Source organism: Lepisosteus oculatus, chromosome 8 (assembly GCF_040954835.1).
Source record: "Lepisosteus oculatus isolate fLepOcu1 chromosome 8, fLepOcu1.hap2, whole genome shotgun sequence".
In the NCBI taxonomy this organism is placed as follows: domain Eukaryota; kingdom Metazoa; phylum Chordata; class Actinopteri; order Semionotiformes; family Lepisosteidae; genus Lepisosteus; species Lepisosteus oculatus.
In genome coordinates, this window is record NC_090703.1 from 23,638,162 (window position 1) to 23,655,131 (window position 16,970).

Sequence of the window (16,970 nt, forward strand, 5' to 3'; positions counted from 1 at the left end):
TATATAAACTGTACATACACTGTATATACACTATATGACTTATACATGAAAATACTGTATACATGGTTTTCTATGATATTAACTGTTTTTTCATGATCACTCCTTTTGTTTCTCAAATTATTTAATAAGTTCTTCTCCCTGTGTATACAGGAGATAATAATAATATAATCCAGGACATTTGCAAAGTGATTCAGAGCGTCTGTTGACATTAGCCAGTTGTCGTCCCTTCCCCCTTTTCCACATTCCAAGGTCTTCTGGTGGGCTACATGACTACCAGACCAGGTTCATCTGTTTCCATTTAACTTTAGACAGGCAAAAGTACTGTGAGAAGGGGGGTTTTGGGTGTAAGTGTGTGTGTATGAAGGAGGGGTGGGGGGCAAGTTTACAGCCACTCAGAGTACTCTTTTCTCAAACAACGCCTAATCTCAGCGCTGTCTAGGCATGTTCCAAGAGAAAAAAAGTTTACTTAAAATTTTGTCTGGCACTCTGAGTCTTAGAGAGAAGTTTACTCCCACTATGGGGAAAAAAAGGCCCTTCCGGCCTTCTGCTGCCAGCTACCACGATTAGAAACAACATTTCTGTGGAAAAATATCAGTGAAAACGTTGTGAAAGGGAGAGAGGGAGAAAAAAACACAGAGGGGCAGGCTGACAATTGAGCAGAACAGCCTCTTCCTGACATCCCCGTTCACACAAATACAGGAAGTTGTGCAAACCGAGAGAGCACTGCACAGACTTTCCTGCACTCAACTTGAGTTTTTTTTTTTCCATGGCCTGTTCCCAACTACCACACCAAGAAGCGTGTTCACAGAGGCCCATCTGAACTACTGCTGCACAGCGGGGGACAGAGATCAAGAGGTATCCTATGAGAAGAGAATGGTGCCGGAGGTGAACATCACCTGATAACGGGGGCTTGAGGTTTGATGGACTAAGAAGACTTGCAGCGCTTCGAGTCCCTTCTGAAGTGCAGTGATGATTAAAGCATCTGCACTCACACAGGAAACTGGAATCTCTCCAGGGTATGTAAGCCTCTTTTGTAAGGAATTAAGTGAGTACACAGAGATTTCTTTAAGGCAACCAACTATTTTCCCAAATTGATTTCTTTGATTTTATCACTCCACTACAATTAATACTTTTTCTCATCTGTAGCGGTTTTAGAGCCAAGTTTAAAACAGTTAAGTACTGTAGTTGTACTTAATAGATATTCAGTCAAGTCTTTTGAAGAGTAATTATGTAGTCTAGCTGAATAGCAAGCAGAAAGCAAATGACAAATCTCAACAACTTTCAGTTACAAAAAACAAAATAGGAAAACCAGACAACACTAAACAAAATTTCACATCTAAAACATCTCTTTTAATAAATATAACATTTATTGATTTTGTTTAAGAGAAGAGTCCTTTTAGTCCCTTTGAGGAAAATTTAATTAATGTTACATTTTTTTTAATAAATATTGTAAAACAAATTCTTATTTTAATAGTGCTGAGGTAGCTTATAAACAAAGCTGTTTCTCTTATTTGTTTACCCATAGAATATTATGGACTGCTGTAATGATTGGTTGTTTATAGTCCTTTATGCCAAGTCCAAAATACATAGTGAAGTTCGAAGTCTTAAAACCTTCTGTTGAATGTTGTCTGGAAAACATGGCGTGCATCCAAAATGTCGTAACCCTTTGTATGTTCTGTTCATTTTCAAACTTTTTTACTTTTGTGTTTGAAATAATGCATGTTCTGTTTTTGTCAAGTAAAAAACAAAAAAATCAGAATGAATTCCATAATTCCACTACAAAAATAAAAAAACTACTCTAAACCAGGTAATTAGAACTGTTTTTATTATATTATGGTATAAAAAAGAAAAGGTTATAACCTTTATTGTGAATTGCTTCGGCAGATTAATAGAATCAGGTAATAATACGATACATATAATATAATTTATAACCACTCATTTGAAAACAAAATGTGAAGTAGGAAACTGAAATAAATATGCTAAATATGCTGAACAGCTGGTTTGGTTATAGATTTTGTTGATCATTAAGATGTAAAACAATGTAGTATACAGGAAATATATACTGTAGGTAAACTGTCTCTTTACAAAAATTACACATTGAACAAATGAAATATAACCAAATCAGCCTTGTTTAAAAACACCTCTAAACGTATTAAAGTAAAAGAAATAAAGATAATTATATTCTGATCTAGATAAAATAAATAGACCTTCCTGACTGACCTTTGACCTAAGAATTACTAGTCTGCAGGCCTGAAATTATTTAGAAACACAACACACTCATAAATACATTATTCTGTTGAGCAGCGCTCCTTTCTACCAACATTCTTGACATGAAAATAAATGAAGTACATATGTATTCTTCAGCATATGTACTGTATCGTGTGCGGTCAAGGTGGTCCATGCTACTAAAGTTAATGTCTTCGCATTGTTTTCCAAGATTCCTGTCTGATGTCATCTGTTTCAAATCAATTTTACTGTAGTCTGCCATTTAAGATCACAAACCTCTGTCTTGCACATGGTTTCTCTCTCAGGACATGAGTGCCTTTTCCAGTCAGCACCTTTGCCCTTGTTTTAATTTTTTAACTCTCAGAAAATTATTCAATCACTAATTAAAGTAAGATTCGCAAACGCAACAATATAAGCACAAGGTTTTTGTCTTGGTACATTACAATGGGGACAGTATTTGAATCTGTCTCATAACATTCTTATATAATTAAATCATTCATATTGTGTTAATATACATGTATAAAGATCATGGAAGATCATAATGTTTTATGTCAGAAGCTGTGATGTTCTGGCAAGCTTTCATTTCTTAAATGTCTAGCAAATTTTCATAACACGCTTTGTCGACCAAGATGTCTTTATACAGTAGCTGTTTTATACATACTGTAATTTAATCTGATGGAGTAACGAGAAATGAAAGATAGAGAAGTATTTTTCAATCTCAAGGCAACTCGTTTTAAATAGACATGAAAAAATTTGTTTTAAAATTTGCTCAACAAAAAAAGAACATATGTTTCCTGACAGATGTAGCCAAGTAGAACTGCCTTCCTTTAGGTCTGTCTGACTTTTTTAAAAATCAGCATTTTTTTGCTAAATATTCAGCTAGTCTCTTAGTCTTTTTGGCGGTAAGATAAACTTTTCAAACTTTTAGACACTCCTTACTCTATTTTCCATTGCCCTAGTTATTTGCACAATTTTCATTTCTCATATTTCCATAATCTTTTTATTTTTTCTTCTCCAGGACATGCAAATCAAAAAGGTTTTTATATATATATAGTAAAAACAAGTAACAATTTTGAAAGGTGGTCTTACATGTGTAAAATTGAATGTCAGCTATATTTATCACTTTTCAAAATATCACTTGCAATGCTCCCACTACAGCAATTATTTTTAATCCAGGAGAAGGAATAGCATTTGTGTATACAAAATTGCCATCTTTACTGATTAGAACTAAAAACAGTGATCAGGGTGTTTTGACTCTTGTCAAAATGTTATGTTTTACTTCTGTTGTTGGATAAGCCTATTCCCTTAAAACAATAATTGCCATATGCAAAGCTAACATTCTAGCACTAGACGTTATTCTTAGCTCTGTTTTGTGCAGTATACAATAGTGTACTGTCTGTAGACCAAGGCCATGGCCATCTGAATGAGTGACTGATTTACTAGAATTCCAGAAAGCATACAAGAGGCAGTTTGTGAAATAAAAATCTGCTATTTCACCCTTGATCGTCAAACCCATCACCTTGCAGATTCTTCATTTGAATTTTTAATTCTGCATTAATTCTTCACAGCACATGCATTTTCTGGCCTTACTGGCTTGTAAAAAAACACGTAATTTGGTAAAGACAACAGGGACACTTCTTTGAGGAACACATACAGTAGATGACCAAAGACTTGTTAATTGTGGTAACGTCTAATTTTCAGAATTATTTTGTTTTATTTTGTTGTTTCTGAAAGTAAAACACAGTGAGTGTATTGTTTAAGACTAGGCAATACTGCTGAAAACATTAATTATTTGTTTTTGTCTTTTTCAAAAGGAACCATGTCTTATTCAGGAGTCTCATCAGTGTTTCCATTTTATTCATTAAATGCTTGGAGACAAGAGGAGTATGAATGCAGTCATGGTCAAACAAGACTTTCATGCTGTTAAAGAAATTAGCTAATTGCATTGCATTTGCAAAACCATGTAGTGAACTGAAAATGAAAGCTGGTAGCATGCAAAATCGTGTCTCTCAACTAGAAAAGGCACTAAAGAGAGGTCAAGCAAATGTAATCTGCAGTTTTTTGTTTATTCAAAACTGGGCAATCGAAATAATGCCTTCAGTACATATCGTAAATCTACCCAGCAAAACAAAATATATTGTTGTCTCTATGACTGATACATGTATACAATGAACCTACAGTGTATGTATTTTATATAGAATCTTCTTAAATTTATTAAATATATTTCTGTCGGACCTCTTGCACATATTCCAATGGAAAGTATCTAGACTTTCTTTTTAAAAAATAAATTATGTATCTGAATTTTGTTTTCCAGTCATGTCACTGGTAAAAGCAGTAATAATAATTAGTTTGCTAGTTCAGAAAGCAGAAGTGAGCAGTGACAAAGGACACATTGATAGAAATACATTTATGTAACTCTAAACCCCATTGGATTTAATCAGTTATACAGTAGCTCTTGTGGTAGACAGCTGTGGTAGTTGTTGAGTTCTATACTTTTTCTAGACAAATTTGTCTGAATTTAGCACCTGTATATTGATCCTTTCTCGATTAAGTTCCTTGTTTCCTTTCTGAATGGCTTCATGAAAGGCTGATTTAGTTATCATTAAGTACAGTATTTGCAGGAAACTGTTTTTTTGGGGAAGCACACTGATTTCGTTGTTGCAATAAATGTAAAAATCCTGACAGAAATTACATCAGTCTGTGGTCAAACTCTGATTTACTGCTGAAAACCTTCAACCCTTTACAGAAAACCAAAACATTACTGAGCATTTTATAATATTTTAGAATATTTTTTGTCTGGCAGTAAATGTCATAGTTGAATTGCTGATTTGGGGTTGCATTAATTGAAAATAAGCATCTGAATTCCAGCACTCACAGTGTTGCGTTTCAAACTCTCAGCTATTATATTTGCATTTTTCATTTACTGTACAAGATAAATCAACACCTCCACAAATACACATATTTTTTGTTATTTTAAGAGTTAATTAAATGTGAAATTATGCTACATCTACAGTAACTGCTACTGATGTAAACACTGGAATGAACAGCTTCAGTTAGGGACGCTGAGTACTTTAGGAGCAGTAAGTGAGCTCATGGGCAAAGTATGTGCAGCTGGGACTTTTGTTTGGATGTCTCGATTTTTCCAGGCTCATTTGTGAGTTTGGTTTCCTCTTCAAATGTAAGTTAAAGGAAAAATATTGCGAGGATATGGTTGTGTCTCCTTCACTGATTTTGCACTTTAAAAGTAAGAAAATGGCATGCTGAACTGTACCTCGAGGACTGTACTCATGCAGTACTTACCTTGTGTTTTAGTTATTCCATCTTTAATCAAACGTATTACTTTTGTTTTAATGTATTAACTACAAACAACCCAAATGAAGATTTTGCGGTTGCTGTCTTTGTAAAAAACATTTTTTAAAAGTAATCTGTCACCTAAACTTCAAAGCATGAATATACATTTTTTTTAAACATTGAGATCATTATTGGTTGGGAATTGGAGATAAAAAAGAGTATGTGCTTCAGATAAGTGAAAATCGTCTCCTGTTGTGAAAAGCCCATATTGAGTACTGAGATGTGCCACATAAGATTTTCCTCTACGAGATCCATCCAAGCCCTGTTTCTTCACCATGTGCATGGATATGAGTTGTGGATATCTATATGGAAGGAAAGTGGTACAAAACCTTTGTAAAGGTACAAGTAAAGGTTTTTTCCATGCTGAAAAGAGAAGAAAGAAAACACAACGGAATAATGGAATAATCCTTTACTTGTTCCTTTGCAACCTAAGCATGCCGACATACAGTAGCTACAAAAAGTTTGTATTACTGTTTAACCCTTTGGATTGACCAAAAAGAGATTATTCTGATAAGCTTTTAGTAGTAATTTCTGATTAGTACTTTTCATCACAGAGCATCTCAAAGTGCTTTACATATTGAAGGAGAGGACTCTTTTCAAAGGCCCCTGAAGTGCAGCACCCACTACGAAGCAATGCAGGTAGAGAAATGCAAACTTAGTTCACCAGCTGAATGAAAGGGGAACTTCATGACAGTCTTTTAGAGAAAATCTACTGTAAGTATTCACTAAGTAGACAAGGAGTCAATTTAATATCTCTTCTAATACCATAGATAACATCTGAACAAGGTGTTCCTTGTCACTGTAATATGACACTGCGTTGGTGATTTTGGTCGGGTCCACAATATCCTGCAGTAACCTTGTTTCCTTATACAGTAGCTCTTCCAACACAGTACTGACATTGACCTGGCCCAGTCAGACATGCTTTTGCTATTCTTTTTCAGGGAAATTTGTCAGGGGAGTTTATATTCATTCCTTGATGGGTATTTCTAGAAAAAAAAATCATACCAGAAAACTCATTAAAAACTACAGTATATACATTATACATATTGATTCTAAGTTCAAGTTCACTTTTATTGTCATTTTACTCATATACAGGTATATGGTATAATGAATGCTATTTAGCTTGCTCTCGGACGATAAGTCTCGGACAAAAAAACAACAATACAATTGTATAATAAAAGAAAGACAGAGACAACAGGCAGTGTGCAAAACAAAAACAGGCAATGTGTAAAACAACAAAAGGCAACAGGTAATGTGCAAAACAATGTAAGATGTGCAAAAACATACATCAACAGAATTAAATAAAGGATAGAAAATTATGGGGAGTGAGCTTTTTGACGTGTGAAGTAGAGGTAGATTTCAATGTGTGTTTGAGTTTATGATAACAAAGAAGGCACTGTGAGGTTCAGATCATAGGTGAGAGAGGCTGTTTAATAGTATCAAACTTTAATAGTTTGATAGTGCATGGGTAAAAACTGTCTCTGAGTCTGGTAGTCCGGGCCCGAATGCTCCGGTACCATTTTCCAGATGGTAGAGGGTCATACAGTCTGTAGCTGGGGTGTGTGGTGTCTTTGATGAGGCTTAGAGCTTTCCTCAAGCACCATCAGTCATAAATGTCCTGTATGGATGGGACGGCAACCCCAGTGATGGACTTTGAAGGTGAACTTGAACTTAAATGAAGGTGGACTTTCCTCAGTTCTAAACTGAGGAAACCACCTGCATTTAACAGTAAAGGTACTTGGTATTGTATCATTTTATCATTGTCTTATAGTATTGGTTAAGGTTATCCACTTGTTTGTACTTTCATAACCTCTGTTGCAGAATTTCTCACTATTCTGAAAAATAAAATATATATATAACTAATTACTAGTTATGGAACTGTATATGAAAATCTACTTGATATAAAATATCTAAATTTGTCCTCTCTGTGTTGTTAGATCATAATCAAAAATGCTGAAAAACATTCACTGCTTGTTTGTACTTTAATTATTTATGTGAATTGATAGTTTAATTTAATAATGTCATTATTTGATTATTTTTTAATGATTTTATCAACCATATGGTTATTGTAATAGTGGGCAGTTGCAGAACATTGTGTCCAGAGATGCATTTTGATTAATTTAGAAATATTAAAATGCTTCTGTTTTGATGGCTACATTGACAAATTGAGTAGCATCGGTACTCACCAGTGATTCTAACATCATTTGTGCAACCTCTGTGCATGCAGATACACTAAAATATTAATACATTATTTAAAACTGAGACCCAGAACACTGAGACCCAGAAAAATCCAGAAACTGCAACATTAATAATAATATTTGCATTTCCAAGACGCATCAATAGAACATTTAAAAAATATTTATTTTAAGTGTTTTTATGACAATATATTTCACTGACAGACAGCTGTAGCCTTTGCTTTGATTTGGTTATCTGTCTCACAATATTCCAGCTGTTATCTGTTCCATCACTGTTTTCTGTTTCACTGTACACACTTACCACATACTGTACACCGTACTGTATTAGACTGAGTATATGAACTAAGTTTCTCCTGCACATAACCCAGAAACAGAAAAAAATGGCATACGTCTTTATTCAACCATAGGCAACTATTCGTAGGATGCATTTTTATATTAAACATTACATATGTGTGTTTTAAAGAATGCCAGATAATATTTAAGGCTTTTGTTTTAAAAAGTAGAACATTATTAGTGAAATGCTGTATAATCAGGTGCAAATAGTTATAAAAATAACATTTTTCAGAGGTATGGATCTGAGAATGGACACATTGTGACAAAGTTCTGGAATCCTGAGTGACCCAATGAACAAAGACACTTGCTCTTAGAGCAGGTTGAGCACTGCGGTCCATACACTGCTGGTCTGAACTTGAGTTGTGTCATTGTCAGCTATTGCTTAAAATTCCCCAAGCAGCAGCATATGGATGAGAGTATCACTGACGCAGAGGTGAGATTAGTTGTTCAGGACTCTCCTCCAGGCAAAAAGTGACTTCAGTGAGATCAGTGAGGAATGCTGCATCCCCCAGTCAGAGTCAGGTGCAAAAGAGTGCATCTGATGCAGACTGACTCTGCAGGTGAGTGTTTCAGGGGACTGTCAGTGTGCATTATTTTCAGAGGGCCAAGTCAACACAATTGCAAGTACCAAATTGGATGGATATACTGTTTAAGAAAAATAATTGCTGATTCCAAATGAAAACATACAAAAACTTTTCTTTTTTCTAACAGGAATGTGCTCCCAAGTGGACCAAATGCCAGTGAGATGCAACCCAGGTAAGTGCTTATGGCAGGCCTTCTGTAGAGAGGTCTTTTATTGCATTTCCGAGGCTGTGTCTCAGATAAGATCAGCTGCAATAATGGCTCTCTACAGCAAAATTATTTCAAATTCCTCTTTTCTTTTTTTAGTAAAATTGCTGTGGAACAACATTTTTAACATCGTTGTTGTACAAGAGGTGTTCCATATGTCTCTAGACTGATTATGAAGCATGTGATTGTAAGCAATCTCTTTTAGAGATGGGGACTCTGTTTACATGTGAACTTTTCTCCATTGTATGAAAAAGGAGCAAACTGATCTTTTCATCTTAAAATAGTAACACTCAGGGGAATCTGTGTTGATGTGGTCCTAATATAGTTGGTGGATGTGCCTCACTTTATAGTATACAGTTAAATAGAGGTCAGACAAATTCAACCATTGGAAGGATACAAAATAATGGATAGTATGACTTACAGAAGTGACATCTGAAATAATCCAAAAAGAACGTACTAAGAATGGAGTGAGAAGTTAAATCAGGTTTTGATCATTTTCTTAACTGAAGAGAGCTAGGAGGATATTTCTTTAAATTTCCTAAAATTTAGCTCATAGTGAAAAAATGTGAATATTACTAGGCTACACTTAAACATAGTTTTGGTTCACAGTTTGTATTACATGCCTACAGAACATCATTGGACAATAAAAGCAACATCAACCTTTCTCAAATATGCAGCCATAGCTACTTGGGTTTCACACAGTGTCCTAAATAGGAGTTTGGAAGTTTTGGGATTTTGGATTGCTATTATTCTTCATGTTGTAAATATTAAAAGTTTGTTCATTTGTTGTGGGAGTTTTTTTTTCTTTCTGGTAAAGAAATGAAGTTGTGGAGTATTTATATATGATCAACTATTTGTTGTTTTGTTAATACATATGAAAAGTTCAATGACATGTGCCTGTTTTTCTTTTATATCTATTGGCGTTGGATTGAGAATATCCCATGTCAACTACATTACAGACCACCCTGCTGTCAGAGTGTGTCCAATCAGCCAGAGCAATCCATATTGACAGAAAATGCTTTTCTTTCTCTTTGAGTCTGCCTACTGCCTCAGGGTGGACACATACTGTTGGACACCCCTCTGCAGTGGACAACCTTTATGCTGGTGGTACTGGCCTAAAAGTACTTACCTCTACCATACTAGTCCATCATGATTTACCCACAGCAAAGCTGGAATCCATTTATACGTTTTAGGGGACTATAGTAATTAGGATACAGCAGCACAGCTTAATTAATAAATAGCAGGTTACAAGTGGTTTTAAATTACTATAGTAATTAGGATACAGCAGCACAGCTTAATTAATAAATAGCAGGTTACTTTATATTATTTCTTTAAAAAAAATACACAGCATTTTTCTTCAATACCAAAAAATATTTTCAAAACTTGCTTGATTTCGGGGGTTGAATCTGATCCGCGAAATACACCAGCAAGAACTATAGAAACCTGGTGCCTCTTGCCTGTTTAGTTGCAAAAAAAGTTGTCTTGCTCCTAGTTACTTGGCAGTATATTTCGATATTTGCAACAAGTTGCACATCAAAAGACCTTGCATCTACACTGAGGAGCCTGTCTGCAGGTGCTCTAGGATTTGTTTCCACCTAGCATTTGTCAAATCTGGCATTACAGTGACATAAACCAAGATTTTGGCTTAGATTGTTTTCCTGTTTTCATACTGTATCTGATATGCATCTAATCAAACTGCGAATCTTAACCTCATCTGACTACAAAGTGTATAATTACAGCTGCTACACAAGTGCCCGACTGATTCTAGATCTCTGAAAGTGATCAGCACTCATTTATTGACAAACAATACGTATTTCAACATCACAGCATTCAAATGATTATCTGCACTCACCCCTTTTTTATTGTTGTTGGAGAATATGTATTGTGGGATAAGATAACTTAATTGAGAGGGATTTGGTGATGTTGCATGTGTCACAATTATTTGTAGACCTTTAAGACAATTCTAGTGTGTCCACTAGAACAACTGTATTGAAAATTAGCAGTTGGTTTCTGCAACACTGCATAATGACATTTATTTTCAGCCAGAGGGATTCCATGGCGGTGGTTCCCAATCCCGGTCCCATTGACACACACACCATTTGTTTTTTGTTCCAGCTGAGCCCTCAGTTACCATACACAATCAGACCTTTCATTGACTTAATAATAATACAAGTAATTTAAACTGTTTGTTCCCAGCTCTTGAACATTTTGAAGATTTAACCCTTGGATTTTGTAAATGAAATAAAATCCCAAACTTGTGACTAGAAGCAAAATACATGATCAAAAAAAGGCTTCAATTATCGAATTAAGGTGGGATAGAATAAAAACCAGTAGGTGTGTGGGTTACCAGGACCAGAATTTAAAACCACTTGTGTATGGTATATCAGATGCAAACTTTGCAAGCCAAAAGCTAGGATTCCTTCCACACCATAAAGAAATATTAAAAGCAGAAGTACCTGTAATTGATAATCTAGCATTTTCAGTTACAACACTTGTAACCACAGCTAGGAGCAGTACTACAGTATGTGAGTGACCACTGCATATGTGCTGTAAATATGTGGCTGGCATAGTTAGATGACTGTTGCCTGCTCTTCACATTTTATGCACACTTCATTGAACAAACACCTACCTGACTAATGTCAGTTTCCTCTTCTTTCAGGACCACACTGGAAACCAACAGCAGGAGCAACCACAGCGAGCCCACTTCTCCTGTTAAGAATCAGCTAGTCCTGCCTAGCATCAGCATTCTGGAGAAACTAATCAAGACTTGTCCAGTTTGGCTCCAGCTGGGCATTAGCCCAGAACGAGCTTCTGAAATCCTGCAGAGGGAACCTCCAGGGGTGAGGATGTGCGACAATTATGTTCCTCAGTGTTGAACAATAAGACAAAAAAAATATATATTTTTTTTAATTAAAAATTAAAATCTAATCCTTATGTCTAATGCTACCGAAGTTTTTATATATACAGTATATATGTTGACCATTGGTATGTACTAATAGCTTAAACAGATAAAAAAAATTACAGGGAATCTGTATTCTTGCACAGCATAGTAAAGGTAATTTAGTCAATACTAAATTATTTTTGCAGAGGTGCCCACTTATCGTCCTGGAAAGTTTCAGTCTTACAGGCTGTATAGACAAGCATTAAATAATCAATTTATATAGACTTTGAGCATTTTCATTGTGATTGTCAATTAACCACAATGAATATTTAAATTTAAATTACATAATTTATTTCAAACAAAAATTTGAATACTCAGTGTTGTCTTAATAAATTACGTGTTTATAACTAAAAGATATTTATAACTAAAATGTATTTGATCGCAGTTTTGTACAAAAATAAGATTGATGAATTAGTCCGTTTTATAGTACTGTATGTCTCTTGGAGCATTTGCCATGCTATTCATACTGACAGTGTGAATGACACTAAACAAAACAAAAGGCTTTTCTTTATTTGTAACATTTATGTTTCTTGGATCTCTGTTGTTAATAATCAGATTATAAAAAAAACACATTTTGTGCACCATGAGGGAACTGTTTTGGATATCAGGATCCTATCTGCTTGGACATTAATGCAGTTAACCTAGGTGTAAGGTGTAAAGACCTTTGTAGTTGTCCTATAGACTACAGGACTATGATACTAAAAAGTAAAGAAAGAGATCAGTTCTTCAATAGGTCCCACAGGAAAGTGCTGCGTCATACCTTTGTATCAAGTAGTTCCTCAACAAATTATAGTAGGATCAGTAGGATCAAACTATTTGTAAACCAATGATATATAAAATAAGATGCTGATTTGCAATTTAGCAGAACTATATTACTTTGCATTCTGCATTTTCAATTTAATCTCATCATAACATTTGAAATTCACAGAACAGTTTCAGTTTTTCAGAGATGGTGTGCGTTATTTTAACACTATTGCCGTTTTAGATCCATTATCAGTGTGTAAAATCATCTAGTCTGTTGTTGTTATGCCCACTTCCCCTGACCTCTGCAGATGCACAACTACAGTATGTAGCCCAACCCCCACTGTAAACCTTATGATGCGGTGTTGTGCCTGTTTCAAAACATTGCCATTTCACCGCAAAGTTCGATGGGAGATATCTTTTTTAGAACAATTTTTGTTCTTGTATGAAATAAAATAGATTAAGGAAACTATTAGAAGAAGAAACAAAAGTATAGATTTGGAATGCACATTCTAGGATACTTAAAGACTAAAGATGATATGGCATCGTATATATATATAAATAATATTATATAATAAGGATTTGAGGATCATTTAGTGAAATAATGCTAAAACAAAAGTAGAAATGTGCTTTTGTCCTCCTTCTGACATTACATTGTCTTTCTGCAAAAAGTGTGAGATAACTCTTCTGTACTAACCATAAGTGTTTTCTTGTCCTTCAGTGATTCAAGGTTTTATTTTGTGAATGCAGTAGTCATATCACAGAACCATAATATCCTTTCTATATCTCTGTCAGGCCTTAATTGTGTCTATCCTGAATATTTAACTAGATATGTCTCGTATTTGATTTGTGAGAGCATTCAGACACACAGTGTTGCATCAGTCTTATTTTTTCAATGTTCCTTGAGTGTTTTCTTTTTTTGCCCAACCTTCTTGCTTCCTTCTTTAGTAAAAACATGAGTAGCTAATGTTATAAGCTTCCCAAACTGATAGACCTTTTAGATTATTACTTTTGTAAAAAATAGTATTTTTTGACGCGTTCTTGTTCACCTTCTTTAGATAAAAACACTTTTTTGTAGCAGTCAGAAAGCTTTATGTCTCCTCACAGATCAAACATCTATTTGGACCTGTTTTTTTGTGAATATGTGAATTAATAAATAAATAATATATTGCCTTATTTATTGTGAGATCTTGTATCTAAATAAGATAGTATGTAGTGCCATATCTCATATTTTAGGCATTTACATAATGTGCTAACTTATTTATTGATAGATTTTATATTAAAATAGGCATTGCCTTATTTATTGCAGAATCACCTCACAACTGTCATTTCATATAATATAATTTTGTACTGAAATGTTAGTGTCCTGAAACCCTGCCTTCATATATTTTACATTTTCTATTTTGCTTTACTTTGTAATTTATTCTATTGTATTTATTCAGAAGTTAGACAGCCATACTGTTATTTCCCTGTACAATTTTATTTTTGTATTTCTTTCAATATACTGTAGGAAAAAAGCATATAAGTCATGTATAATAAGTAATTTGCTCACTTTCACTCACTAGAAGACCAGTGCTCAAAGCCTGTCTCCTTTATGTGAATCTAAGCACTAATCCTAACTATCGCTGGTAATATTCATATTGTAATATTCAACTTGCACTAAGGCTTAAATTCTGATTAAGCGTTTCAAGCAGCTTAAAAGTGTGGGAGCAGTGAAATGAGAAACCAGCTTTCAAAGGGTCCCCAGTCACGCATACAATATTTTAACATTTATTGTTAATTTTTACAAATATTTTTAAAGCAGCCAAAAGTCGACCAATAGACTGAAAACCAGTAAGGCAATAAAGTAAACAAGGCCACATTGCCTGCATTTCAAAACATAGGATAATAAAAAAGCTACTTTAATGACCCTGGAGTTTCAAGACTTTATAAGCTTAGAAAATTCTTCCTTCTGCATAAGTCTGAGTAGATGTAATAGTGATGGTGATTAATTTTAGCAGTGATATTAATTAGGCTAGGTCCTAATTACAATATTTGCCCATTCTGTAGTTACAAAAGTAGTTGACAGATATTGCGCATACTGTGGTTTCCAGCTGGGATGGTGGCACAGTGGGTGGCAGTGATAGTGCCCAGGGTTTAACTCTGGACCTGGGTTGTTATCTGCATGGAGTTTTCATATTTCTCCCATGTGTGCATGGGTTTCCACCAGGTAGTCAATTTTTTTTTCTACTAGACTAATACTAGTAGAGTAATAGGCTTCTGTGCCTTGATGTGAATGTGTACATGTTTTTGTGTCTGTGCCCTGGAAGGGATTAGTGACCCATCCGGGGTTTATTTCACCTTGTGCCTATTACTTGCTGGTATACACTGTATTCTGTATTGGGTCCTGTATTGGATAAAGCAGTTGGAAAATGGATGGAGTGATGGTTTCCAGCCACCACTTGGGGGAGCACTATTTGTGGGAAGATCCTCTTTTTGTTTTTCACAGATACCTAATGTGCTTAGCAATATGCTACAATGTTCATTCTGAGAGGATAGGGTCTTATTGAAACGCACAACAACACAGTTGATTCTAGTCGAGAATGTGTGTGATGCTGATTGATGCACTGGCACTCTATGTTTGCATTATGCAATGAACATGCATTTTGAAATGCACTTTCCAAATCAAATTAACCCAAGAGGCACAAAAGAAAGGTACTGCTGCAACAGCTCAGTTGTTTGATGAGAGAAACACAGATTGGTAATGTGATGGCTGTATTTGATTATTCCTTCTTGTTAGGTCCTATATTTCATTTCCACACTTCTGTTATGCATGCAGAGTTTCTTATTGAAGTCATTTAGCATAGAAGGACAGTGTCTAAATTTATTTGAAGAGGAAGTTCACTTAATATCAGTCTTGTGAATTTGTGGTTGACTGTTCTAATTAAAAACGACAGGTTAGCTTGTATGCACACACATACACCAGATTCAAGCTCTGCTTTATTTTATTCCAAATTGAATTAACTGATGTTTTTATCTAAAGCAACTTACATTTTTACCCACATACTGTATACAGCTGGATATTTTCCTGGAGCAATTCAGGTGACACATAGCACAAAAGGGGCAACATTAGTGTTTCCTGGGATTGAAACCCACATCCTTCCAGAACACTACCCACTGCTCCACATTCTGTCCAGTTAAGTGCCATGCATGCGATACTCTATTTTTTTTATTTTTAAAGGAAATAACAGTAATTTTAAGTTCATAGTTTAATGTATGCACATTATGTAATATTTGCACACTTTTAGAAGTTAATGTGTAGAAACACATGGTACCTTTTATCATTGGCACTTTGTTAATATTGTTATTATTGTTCATAGCTCTTCATATAGATAATACAGATCCCTGTGGTACTCCAATAATTACATCACCCCAATTTGAGCATTTTTGCCGTATTTGTACCTTTTGTTAACAATTTATAGTCTTAAATGTAATACCTGACAAGGGTATGATGCTGTATTACCAGTTGTATTTAAGAAAACATGGGGTGGTGTTCATATGCTGTACAGACCAGATGCAAGCAGTGGTGTACTGCAGGGACCCATTTTAGCCCCATTTACTTTTCCTGGACTTTATCAGTGATTTAGATTCAGGTATACTTAAAAAAACAACTAGGTAAATCCAAAACTAGTGAAATTAACAAACACAGAATCATAAGCAAGTGGCTTATAAAAAGAGATTAAAATATGCACTGGCAAACACTTAGCAAATTAATTTTATCACTCATAAGTGAAAAGTGATAAACAGTAACGAACACTGATTATTTGTTAGGATATATAACAATATATAGTATTAATGATGTTTGCAATAGCTCTTCAGGTTTGTTTTGTAACCACAGCATAGTTCATCCTCTTACAACTTTAAATTTTAATTACCTGTACAATAGGTCCCTTAAAATTTGCACATCGCTGCTACTTGAATGCTGCTGAAGATTACATTTGTTACCCTTCTAATGTATACTACTGTTATTGTATTTCTCATGTATATTGCTTCTAACGGTACATTTATGCATACTGCTGCTACTTTTTGACAGTATTTAGATGGCACACATGTTATTGTCTCATGTTCTTGTCTCCAATTTGTGAAATAATTTATGTCATTTGTTATTTGAGGAAACACATAAGTATGCATTTCATTGCACTCAGGTACATATGACAATAATCAAATCAAATCAATGTTTATTTATCAACTGCACAACAATACTGCATGCAGCAGTAGTTGCTGGCAATTAAATGTATTTTCTGTGAGCTCACAAAAATCACAATCTTGAAACAATAAACAATAGTCGGGGGACATTTGTAGCAAGGAAGGTCCAAGAAACATTCTCAATTGGATTTGTATCACTTACAGTAACC

The 16,970-nt window shown here is 34.7% G+C and overlaps 1 protein-coding gene across 2 annotated transcripts in view; it reads left to right on the forward strand.

Annotated features, from left to right (window-relative positions):
- The first annotated feature begins 442 nt into the window (after window positions 1–442).
- Window positions 443–16,970, forward strand: part of rin3 (Ras and Rab interactor 3) — a 45,169-nt gene continuing 28,641 nt past the window's right edge. For both annotated transcript variants that reach the window (XM_069193409.1, XM_015351230.2), the window contains exons 1-3: window positions 443–1,016; window positions 8,817–8,861; window positions 11,554–11,734. In XM_069193409.1, coding sequence (XP_069049510.1) covers window positions 970–1,016; window positions 8,817–8,861; window positions 11,554–11,734 — 273 coding nt within the window. In that variant the 5' untranslated portion in view covers window positions 443–969. The remainder of the gene's footprint in view (window positions 1,017–8,816; window positions 8,862–11,553; window positions 11,735–16,970) is intronic.